Source organism: Nelumbo nucifera, chromosome 3, assembly GCF_055504915.1.
Source record: "Nelumbo nucifera cultivar China Antique chromosome 3, China Antique-T2T, whole genome shotgun sequence".
NCBI lineage: Eukaryota > Viridiplantae > Streptophyta > Magnoliopsida > Proteales > Nelumbonaceae > Nelumbo > Nelumbo nucifera.
In genome coordinates, this window is record NC_142651.1 from 37637183 (window position 1) to 37649677 (window position 12495).

General features: G+C 35.4%; 1 protein-coding gene across 1 annotated transcript; it reads left to right on the forward strand.

Moving 5' to 3' along the window:
• The first annotated feature begins 350 nt into the window (after positions 1-350).
• LOC104593731 (alcohol dehydrogenase-like 4) lies at positions 351-7505 on the forward strand. Its single transcript, XM_010253691.3, has 10 exons — positions 351-526; positions 637-773; positions 879-928; positions 1021-1349; positions 4065-4147; positions 4238-4313; positions 4610-4671; positions 5059-5154; positions 6924-7085; positions 7217-7505. Exons 1-10 carry the CDS (start codon positions 454-456, stop codon positions 7331-7333), a joined length of 1185 nt encoding a protein of 394 aa, XP_010251993.1. The 5' UTR covers positions 351-453; the 3' UTR covers positions 7334-7505.
• Positions 7506-12495: the final 4990 nt, after the last annotated feature.

The window sequence follows — 12495 nt, forward strand, 5'->3', positions numbered from 1 at the left end:
AGACAATCCATCCCAACCCATAACCCTAAACCCTGGTGCAGGCAAAATTTGATTTCAAAACTCCATTACAACCACTTGGAAGCCTTACAACCAACGAGTTTGGCACTTTGCTTTAAAAGGTTCAAATTAAAAAGAGGAAGGGGGAAACAGGGGGAACAAATATTTTAGGAGTTGATATTTTGGCACCAATGAATACGGGATTCGAATTCCCCATTCCTAAGTACAAAGCCAGGTGCCCACATGTCGTCGATTGTCTCGGAGTCAGAGAGAGGAGCACCCTAAAGTCCTAATACGTATATAGAATATGGTTTAATAAATATAAAGCTTTCCCAAGAATGAGACAATTTATTTATTAAAAGCAAGTCAATCCCCAACTTGTCCAGTTGGTTCTTATGCTACTATAAATCTAAAAATCTAGAATACATACATACATACAGAGAGAAAAAGAGAGAGATGGATAGTTTGTTTACTGCGAATGGCAAGTTCAATCCAAATGAGACGAGAGGGAAGGTCATCAGTTGCAAGGGTAAGCCACTATTTCATACTTGGTCTTTCCTCTTCTTCTTCTTCTTCTTCTTCTTCTTCTTCTTCTTCTTCTTCGTATTCTTCAATTCTCCCTCTGTTCTCATATTGAAGGTGCTGTTGTATGGGGTCCGGGACAACCCTTCGTGATGGAAAAAGTGCAAGTGGATCCTCCACAGAAAATGGAGGTTCGAGTTAAGATCCTCTTCACATCAATCTGTCATACCGATCTGAGCGCTTGGAAAGGCGAGGTAGAATGTAGAAACTAATTAACCTCACATAACTACCATACTCACAATTTTAATTAATATAAATTCCTAACTCCACATTAATTTCTTCCTCTGTTCCTTTTAAAGAACGAAGCTCAACGAGCCTATCCTCGGATACTGGGTCACGAAGCGGCCGGGTAAATTCTCTATCTATCGCCGTTTCTGGCTTCTCGATCTTCAGCTTCGGATGGGTTGCCCTTGATTCACCACCACGTTTTACGTGTTGTAGGATCATCGAGAGCGTTGGCGAAGGAGTGGTGGACATGAAGGAAGGAGACCACGTTATTCCCATCTTTAACGGCGAGTGCGGCGACTGTGCCTACTGCAAGTCTGAGAAAACCAACCTCTGTCAGAGATTCCGTGTAAACCCAATGAAAGTCGCCATGGAAAATGACGGCAAGACAAGGTTTTGGACGCTCGACGGCCGGCCCATCTACCATTTCCTCAACACATCCACTTTCATCGAGTACACTGTTCTCGACTTGGCCTGTGTTGTGAAGATCGACCCACATGCTCATCTACGGAATATGAGCTTGCTAAGCTGTGGAGTTTCTACAGGTAACGCTGACTTTTCTTCGCCTTCGTCTCTGGTGCCGATCCCATTCACCAATCATGATTCATCTGTCTGTCAGAATTCAGAAACCTTTGCCTTTCCATTCAGTAGATGGAGCACCCGCTTTGGAAATTTCAAACTCATAGGAGAATCTTTGCCTTTTGATCAATTGTTTTGTGAAGGAGAGCTCTTGCACTACTTCCATTCTGTGAGTGACAGGTGCATTCATATTTATGTGAAAAGCCACGAGATTCCCTATAAGCAAAAACTCTGAAACCATGGAAATTGATCAGCCATACATAGGTGATTGGACATTTCCGATCCCAACATGCTTTTCAAAATCGGATCTGACCGGAAAAACCGGGAACTGGTCACATTACCCCAGAATCGTTAATTTGTCAAAAACGTTGATTTGGTCAATAAATTGCTGATTTAGATAATCAAACTGTTGAAATCATCCAATGGATCGTCCGTTCAGTTTAAATGATCGGACCATTCAACCCGAAAATCAGACCCCTGACCGATGCATTGTCCGGTTGGGTTTTAAAAACCTTGTTTCCCAAAGACACTGATCTGCTGTTGCACCCGTGTATAGCAAGCACGGATCTCCTGAGAACTAAAACAAACCAGTATCACACATTCATTGGGGGAGCATGGCATCCCGTGCTTGTATATTAATTGTAGTGGGAGATATTTTTTATATAGGGCTGATTTCTGTGCTTTTAGTGTTGATAGGATTTTTGTTTTCTGGAGAGCTGATGACCCAATGGTTGAGATGGTCACTTGTATCTCTTTGATCATAATTGCATAATTACAGAAAGATCCCCAAATGTGGAACCCACGACAATGCCCACACTAACAAGTGACCATAAATGCTAAGTGAGAAAGTAGCTAATTGTGGGCCTCTAGTGTGGAAGACATGTTCTGATGGGCTGAACAAAAAATTGTACAAATCAGGCTGGAGTATTTATCACAACTCAATACGTTAGTGTTCAGTATAGATGGGATCCCAGTCGGGATTTCCTACTCACTCTCTATCCACCGTGAATTGGAGGCACATATATCTATTATAAATTGAGAGATGTATGGCTACAATTCAAGGCAGGTAGAGAATGGATAGAAAAAGTGAGTAAGAAATCTGGACTCACGTGGCATGTTTATTCGTAATAGGTAGTTCATTCGGGTGTGTATGATTTTGTCTCCAGTTAATCCGCTCTCATTTGATAGGAGAAAGATTGCAGTGGCTGCTCATAAGACCTTATTTTTGGCTCACATCCCATAGTCAAGATAAGGCACATATATCTATTATAAATTGAGAGATGTATGGCTACAATTCAAGGCAGGTAGAGAATGGATAGAAAAAGTGAGTAAGAAATCTGGACTCACGTGGCATGTTTATTCGTAATAGGTAGTTCATTCGGGTGTGTATGATTTTGTCTCCAGTTAATCCGCTCTCATTTGATAGGAGAAAGATTGCGGTGGCTGCTCATAAGACCTTATTTTTGGCTCACATCCCATAGTCAAGATAAGGCAATTCTGACTAAGGAGGGTGCTCTACCGTTTACCATGATCTGAATAGTTTTCTTTGTTGCCCATTCATTTGGTTTGAAAATAGATTGTTTCTCTAAACATTAAAAAAAAAAAGGCATGGTTTTGGTTGTCTATATTTTTTGTTTTCAAAACTGAAATAAAAAACATGTTCTTAAATTCCTAGTTTCCAAAACATGTTTTTCATCTATTTTAATATCATGTTCTTTAAATCATATGATTTCTGCATTATAAAATTTATTTTTATTTTAAAAACCATTATTTTGATGGTTTCAAAAACATATATTTTTTGAAACAAAAACAATGTATTTCTCTTTTTGAAAACAAAATCAGAGTTCAATAACATGTTTTTTGTTCTTTTTCTTTTTTCGTTGATATGACTATTTGAAAAACAAGCAAAAACAATTTCTGGACACGTCATAAACAGTGTTTATTAAGTCATGAACCTAATAAGTGTTTAAGGCTGCATTTGAAATTCCTTATTTTAAGGACTTATCTCCTTTTTTGCAATTAAAATACTTCTATGAACACTGAATTTTTAATAGCAAAAACAAGATAAATTCTTAAAATAAGAAATGTCAAATGCATTCTGAAGTTTAAGATTTATATAAGAGAGAAATAGAAAAATTTGGATGTCATATCGTCATTGCCATTGGACCAGAAAATAAAAATAAAAATACTTGGATAGCCATGTAAAATAATTACTTATCAATAAAATTATTTCCAACATTATATCCATCCGCTTGCCTAATCCTTCAATAGAAGGGGAGAGATATTCCCATCCAAATGGTCACACAACGTCTCAGTAGTTAGTGTCATGGTTCAAAGGGCCTCCTTGAGGAGGAATTTCAGGCCCATCACACAACTACACTGACTAAAATTTAAAATTAATAATCTGAAGCAAGTCAGCAACGACAGTAAAATTGCTTAGGCTCAGTTTTGAAAAAATACAAATACAAATATATGTAAAGTGTAAAATCTTATATTTTATATTATTTAGTATATATTTACACTGTACATATTTACATTTGTACGAGGTTAAATTTGGAAAAGTATAAATGTAAATATATAAAACCTTATATTTTATATGTATTTACGCTGTACATATTTACATTTGTACTGTTTCTAAACTGAGCCTTAATTACATTTTTTTATTCTTGATTGGGTTTTAGGAGTTGGAGCTGCATGGAAGACGGCAAACGTGCAAACTGGGTCCAGCGTTGCCATCTTTGGGCTGGGTGCCGTGGGCCTTGCTGTAAGTCTGAGACTTCAACCATTACTTTGGTCTTTCTTTCTTTCTATTTTTTTCCTAATAGGTATCATTTCTAATAAAACAAAGTTACAGGTGGCTGAAGGAGCACGATTAAGAGGAGCCTCTCGAATCATCGGAATCGACATAAACCCGAGCAAATTCATCAAAGGTATTTTTCACTCTAAAGCAATTCCATGATTTTAATAGTCTTGTTTTCTTTCTTCTTCATCTCATCTCAGGTCTCTACTCAGACGAGTTAGAGATTCTACCAACTAAGTCACCATCAGTTGGATATGAAATCACCAAACTAAAATTTTGTCCGTTAGAAAATATAAATAAGGATGTTTTAGTCCATATAATATAAGAAAAGGTGAATAAATCAATAGATAAACACCATTTATGTCTTACTATTTAACCAAAGCCCCGGTATAACTTTACTCCTTATCATCTCCTTTTTGTGTGTAGGCAAATTGCTGGGAATCACCGATTTCATAAACCCGAAGGACCTGGAGAGACCAGTCCATGAGGTAATACTGGTAGCTTTATTATTAATTCATTCAACTATTGAAGTCATGATATTTCATTATCATTCAAACGAGATTACATCTACCTGCTGTATCCTGGGAACCGTGTCTTCCGCTGTGAACCCAATAGGATCAAAATATGGGCATATCATTTTCATAGATAAAGGTATAATTCACTTGGATACACTGAAATACACAGCTCTTAAGGGTTTCGAACTTTTCGGGTTTAGAACTTTATCCTTCTTAACTGTTTGAGAAATTATCAAGATGATAATATTGAGAGAGAGATAAAGAGAGAGAATCCGTCAATTGATAAACGCAGAATGTGTATATGCAGGTGAAAGCTTTAAATCTTCTTCTATGTGCAATGTGTCATTGTTTGTGCTGCAGATTATAGCCGAAATGACGGGAGGAGGAGTAGACTACAGCTTTGAGTGTACAGGCGATTCGGCAGTTCTCCGGGAGGCTTTTTTCTCCACCCATGATGTAAGCCACTTGTTGGGTTGGCCCGTCTTAACATTTTACACTATTTTGTGTTTGGACCTCTGGGTCAAGCCCATTCAATTTTTAATAAAAACTTAACCTGAGCCTGTCCAAATTGCACCCTACTCTTTACCATATAATGTGCATACTGATTTGTCTTCACATCCAAGTTTAAAAGATAATTCTTTTTATTTTTATATACACATGTGCATGGCAGTTACCCATCACTAAGATGGATCTTCCAATTTTTACTAATTCACTGAAAGAAAAACAAAGAATGCACACCACACCACAAAAAGAAGCAAGCACTCTGCACGCCCCTTATCAAAAAGAAAACAAAAGAAAAGAAAAAACTAAGGCAAACGAATTGCCTATATAGTATATACTACTCTCTTATTTCATACTAGCTTTTGTTGCATTCTTGGAATATATTACTTTGGACTTTCGAGATTGAAGAACCCTTTTGTTTTTTTTGTTGGAAAAAATATATAAAAACCTCCTCTGTAATTTCTAATCCAAATAAAAACCTTTTTATAGTTTTGAAAAGAGGTGCAAATACCTCCCTACCATTAGTTTTTAATAATGGAGGCAATAAATTTACCCTTTACTACTTTATTCTGTCTATCAACTTTCAGAAAGAGTAATTCTCACTACTCTTTACAAATGGAATAAGGTAAAAGCCTGAACTGAATTTAAAAAAAAAAAAAAACAAAAAACAAATATGTTCTTTTTGGAATACTTTAGTAAATGTACATCTGAATGAAATTGGTCAAGGATAAATCTGATATTTTAAATAATTTAATACATTACATCATATTTTTTCCATCTACAAAGTTAGTGAAAAAGGAGATCTTTATGCCTTTTTTTAACTATAAGGGAGGTTTTTATTAAGATCAAAACATAGGGGAGAATTATAAATTATCATAAAAAACAGGAGAGGTTTTTATAATTTTCCCCATTTTTAATACCAATTTCAGATGGACCGTATATATAGGGGATCAAAATATGGCAGAGATCGGGGTTTACCAAAGATCTACTGCTTAGCCTATTCCGAGTTATAGCTGAGCCTTCTCGTTCTTCTTTTCCATTTAATTTAAATCCTTTGCCTCCATTATGTTGGAACATGGGCTAATTTTAGCTTCCTTGGGCCCTTAATTTGTCCTTTCCCTGCTTGATTATTTTATTCCTTCTCTTTAGGCTTTCCCAACCCAACTGAAAGAGAAAGGGATGACAAACCCTAATCTGGATGTTACAGCCCAACCATCTCTCTCTCATCCTTTGCATAAATAAAGCGCAGCAATCCCACATGGATCGTTGGTGGAAAAAGTAAAAGTATGTTTGAGTTTGATCCAAGTTTTGAGAATACGGATAAAACGGCTGTACTATACTATCACATAGAGAGCACAGACTTACCGTATAAAAATGGAATCATTTTCCATTGCTAAGAAAGAAAATTATACCTCATTTGATTCGCAGGAATAGGGGTTTGGAATTGGAATCAGAATTGGAATAGTCCATTCCCATTTCTACTGGCATTTTCCCATTTGAGGGAACAGCCATTCCCTGCCTCTCTCTTGGGAATGAAATCCCATTTTTGTCTGAACCAAACAGGAATAGACCATTCCAATTCTAAAGGATTTTAATTTCGATTCTGACTACGAAGCAAACAAATCCTTATATCATTTCTGGATTTCATGCAATGAAATCATCCCTTTTATTTAGAAGCCATCCCTATTCCCTTCTGCATGCATTCATACGAGTTTTTGTAACAGGGATGGGGATTGACTGTAATTTTGGGAGTACATACATCGCCAAAGATGCTCCCTTTCCATCCAATGGAATTATTTGATGGGAGGAAACTCGTTGGATCAGTCTTTGGGGACTTCAAAGGGAAAACCCAGTTGCCTCATTTTGCAGAGCAATGCATGCGTGGGGTTAGTAGCTTAACAGTACTCTTTGCTTTTTACAATTCTGCATTTCTGCTTTTTTTTTTTTAATTTTTACTTTGTTATGATATTCTTTTGGCAATTCAACCTCATCGTCTTGTGTTATCGGGTGGTTTCAGAAGGTGAATTTGGATGAATTTATAACTCACGAGCTTCCCTTCACTAAGATTAGTGAAGCATTTCAGCTGCTCATGGATGGAAAATCGTTGAGATGCCTTCTACACCTTTCAGATTAGATGGATGTTTCATGATGACTAAAACTAGAATAATATGGGTGCAACCCAAATGTATCCATTCAATCCAACACTCTGTATTTGTAGTCTACCAATTACAGGATTTTAATTTTAATAGATAGTTATCTATGACGTCAATCCAACACTCTGAAATACATTCTTGTCTAGTTATTTCTTTGTTTTCGGTTATTGTTTCCCTCTATCATATTTTATGTTTTTTCTCTATTTTTCTTTGAAGATAATCGGTTCAGTCTCAAGATAGAAGTAAAAATCGATACTATACGCCCCTATCGGGCGTATCGTATTGTATCTTTTGGGTCCTGATACACCTGTTTACAGGTGTTGCAAGACCCCACTATTTTTTAATGATAAATATGGGTATTAAACTACCCAAAAACCAAATTTTGAAAAAAAATAATATATATATATATATTTCTGCATAATTCAAAGTACCGATACGCCTCTGCCGATGCACAGAGACATATCGATACTTTGAACCATGGATAGAAGACAATAAACAATGTCTTCTTTTGAAGGATAGTTTTGATATTTTCAACAGATAACTGACAGTCGGTTAATAACAGGGACCAACTTAACACTTTTTTAAAATTTTAGGTATTACAATGACACATTTGAAAATTGGGATACTAACTTAATACTAGCTCAAAAATTCAGGATGCTAAAGTGGAATTTTGCCTAAAATATATGCCCCAATTTTAACTTACGAGCCCCATTGATTTCAGCTATTTAATTAGCTGCTTCTGTGAACCGTCCATATCAAACTTGGGTCCACTTAAACCAATAGTAAGGCCCAGAACTCATGCAGATAATAGTGTTTAAGATCTGGGTATTTATGTGGACCCAGCCCAAACCGGACTCGTTGACATCTCTAGCTGCTTCCAGCCTTCCGGCCCTTGCGCTTGTGTGTCTTCGTATAACTAATTTTCTGGTAAACCAGATAATCAGTATGAAAGAGGAATTTGTTGTTGAAGGCTTGAAGCACATCAACATAGTCTTTTTTTTTTATTGTTCTTATCCAAAAAAATCATTTTTTATTATAAATTAATTGCGTCAATCAATAAAAAAAGTAATTACTCTTGAATCTATGGATCAGAAAAATGGGATGGGCCCATTTCTCATAGAGCAACGATTGGGTGCAAGCTTGCTTGTTGAGGTTCATTCTATTGGAGAAAGGCTTCCCCACTTTTTGGCGTTTCAAGAAATTCATTGCTGCTTGCAGAGATCTCATGAGTTCTTTTTCTATTGGTGCTCAGAATTATAGACCAATGTTTTAAGATTCAGCCCAGATTGGACAGTTGGACCGTGAAAACTGGGAAGTGGTGGATTTTCTGGGTCCCAGTTAAATGACAGTTTTGACGGGTTGGACAGATAAATCATCCGAGATTAACCGGTAAACTGGGACCTGAAAAGTAGAGGTGTCAATGAATCGGTTTTGGATTGGATCCTTCCAAACCAAAATTCGTTTGGATAAGATTGGACAGACCAATAAGGCATTGAATTGAACCAGTCCATATTTAATGGTCCAAAGTACTTATTGGATTAGATCTAGTCCATCCATAATAAATTTATATTGGATTAAGTCAATATATGATCTATTGATAAAAGATTAAATTGGACCAGTCTAAAATATTTCATTAGATTGAATGGGACTTGATACATTTGTAATGAATTCACATTGGATTGGATCATATTGGACCAAATCCAATCCAATTAACACTCCTAATTGGCATAGGGTGGTAACTGTGTTCACCATTGGATCCAGATATGTGAATAATGAGCAGCATTTTGAGGAGTCTGACTTGATAATTTCTCAGCAGAGAAAAAGTAACATTTGTTTAAAAAAGAATGAATGGACAGGATCAGGATACATACAGTAGTGCACTTGATTGGCCATATGTAATTGTGCTGCCCCATTCATTTTATAATTTATATATTACCTCGACTTTCCATCCATCCATATAACCATATTAAACTCCCTACAATTTGATGCTTTGCTTTGAAGTATCTTGGAATCTATGTATATATATAAAAAGATGTTGTTGGGATAAGAATAAAGAAATGGAGATAGCTATAGATGCCACATGTAAGATCTGGGGAGAGATCTACATTTTAATATACTTTTGTCAGCAGCCCCACCAGAAGACCCTGTCCAAGAGATCTTGCCTTTCTCTAAAAGTCATAAAGAGAAAGATGAAAAAGAAGAAGGTGGAGCCATTTCACTTAATTGCTGCTTTGCACAACCTGGCTGGCTTGAGTAATTATTTCAAGTAAAAAGGGATAGAGTAAACCCAAACCCTTTCACGCATAGGCATAGCTAGCTGGCCATGTTACCTCCTCCCTACCACCTTTCCCAGCCAAAAAAAAGAAAAAGAAAAGAAAAGAAATCCTTTCTCCACATGCGCGACATCCGACCATGAATAAGACAGACAGACAGAGAGACAGAAAGAAAGAGACGGGAGTAGTAAATTTAACAAGGACACAACCATGAATAACGGTAAAAACATTGCATTAATCTAGAAAAGACACTCCATTTTTCCATTTTGAGATAGATGGCGTGAGGGGGGCCGTGAGAGATGCATAACCCACAAATTAAGGGCCGATGGGTGCAGGTTCTGTCTTCTTTGTGCATTTCGTGAGTCCTCAGTGTTATTATATTGCTTGCCTGCCTGGGACCTTAAGCTTGTGGAGATGGAGAGAGACACAAGGAGAAGAAGAAGATTTTGGTTTTTGGCAATTTACAGTTGGGGTGGTAGCATAGCAATGTATGTAGCATCCTATGGCATGTGCTGCCTCTGACCAAGTTTTCTGCTTTACAGGCTTCATGTGGATAGTACCACGGAGTCCACATTAATTTCTGATATATGTTTGTTTTCTTGGACATCCCACTCTCAAGCTCGGCTTATTGAAGCTAGCTAGTCTTTAGATAAGCCTTATGTAGTAAGTAGTAATTGTCTTTTTTTTCTTTTTTTGATAAATAGTAATTGCTTTAATAATTGAAATGAAAGATAAAAGTTTACCACCTCAGATCTCTTCTGAGATTTATATTAATTTATACCACTGTTAATTTCTAAAGTTTGGTAACGAGACTTGTTAAAATTTTTGGCCATCCATTCATGAAATAGGGGGCCCATTTGATTGCTTATAAAGGTAGGGAGACCTGTATGATCTACCGCTCCCTCGTCAAATAATATGTGTATATGCATGAAATAGGTTCCCCAATCAAGTCAATTAAGGAAACTCTCTATGCGACCTGTCTTATCTCTGTCATGTGGGGGAATGATGTGGCAAATCTAAGCTGTCTATCATCATCAACTAGTAGATACTCTAAATAGACTAAGACAGGATTCAATAGGCACACCATTGTGAGCACATTTAAGTAAGCACTTAATAAATATTCTGATAATTGTCTTACAGTTTTATTTAAATCATATAGGGGTTCAATTTGGGTTGGCCCTAATTAACACTTTACACAACTTTGGGCCAGGCCCATTCAAACTTTGACAAAACTCAAACCCAAGCGCACCCAAGTTGTACCCTTGTTTCAATGGTAAGCGGAGGGTATTTTATGGGATAAATTTTACAAGGCTCAGTTTGGAAAGAGTACAAATGTAAATATGTACAGCGTAAATAATACAAAATATATGGTTTTGCATTCTACGTATTTGCATTTGTACTCTTTCCAAACTCAGCCTAAGTGTTTATTCTGCATTCTCGTCTTGTGTGCCTTCCATTCATTTATCCAAGGAATTTACAATATTCCTTAAGCAGCTAAACCAGCTATATTTATAACTATTTATATTATATGATGTATGAATCCATGACGTGGAATTTTTAATTGACCAAAATATTTCCATTTTAAATTTGTTTTCACTGTAATTGTGAGGGTAGAAATGCAATTTGAACTACTATTCACCTCACCCAATTACCTCTTGTTAAGTCTTATATTCAAGAGTTCAAAGTATTTATTCCCATTATCTTTCACTGAATTCTATTCTTCACTTAAATAATCTTATTTTTTGAATTTGCTCCCTCTCTAATTGTGAGGTAAGAAAATGTAATTTGAGCTACTAATTTTTACCTCATTCAATTCTCTATCATTAAATCTTGTATTTGAAGTATTAACTCACATTCTCTCTCATTGAATCTTATATTTATACTATTTTTTATCTCCAATAAATTCTATCAATTTGATCTATATCCAATACTTTTAACAATATAAACCCATGATCAATGATGCTAGAAAGACATGATACCATAGAGACTTTGATCAATCAAAACCCCATGTGAATTTTGACAAAAGCCCACCTAATTGGTTACTACTTTTATGATGCTAGTTGATTGGTTTATAAGTTTTTTTGGTATCATACCTTCCCAGCATCATAGTCCAACCCCCTTTTTTTAATTGACCTAAAAATGAACCCATTCTTCCATCCTATTGGCACATAAGCAATTCAACCATCTCGATCAAATAGGTTAGCTTGTGATGTCATAGTTAAATGGTAAAACTTTAAAATGGAATAAATACTAAAAATGAAAAAAAAAATGTAAATTAGTATAAAAATGTTCATATTTCTAATATTTTGTATTAATCATATTAAAGAAAAATAAGTATAATAAATAAGAATTGTTTTTTAATGATGATGGAAATGAAATATAAAATATAAAACCAACCCAAAACTGAATTTGTTTCCTATTTAGTGGTAGGTCAACAATTCAACCCTTTAGGTCGAATGTGTCTCATAATTAAATAAGAGAAGTTAAAAAAAAAAGACATGCAAAATTGCAAAAAGAAAATAAAAATACATACATTTTGTAGAGAACCTTTGAGCATCTCTAATATTTTATGTTAATTATATTAAAAAAAACAAGTGTGATAAGAAGAATCGTTTTTATTATGATGGAATAAATTGCAAAATTAAAAAAGTAATCAAAAATGAAACTATTTTCCCTTTTGGTGGCAGATCAACAATTCAACATTTTTGGGTCAAATGTGTTAATCCTTTATGTAACAATTAAATAATAAAAATTTTAAAAAGAGAAATAAATAAAAGTTATGAAAATACAAAAAAAAAATTATTGAAAACAATTGGGGGCATCTCTCATATCATATATTAATTCTATCAAAAAATAAGTATGATAAATAA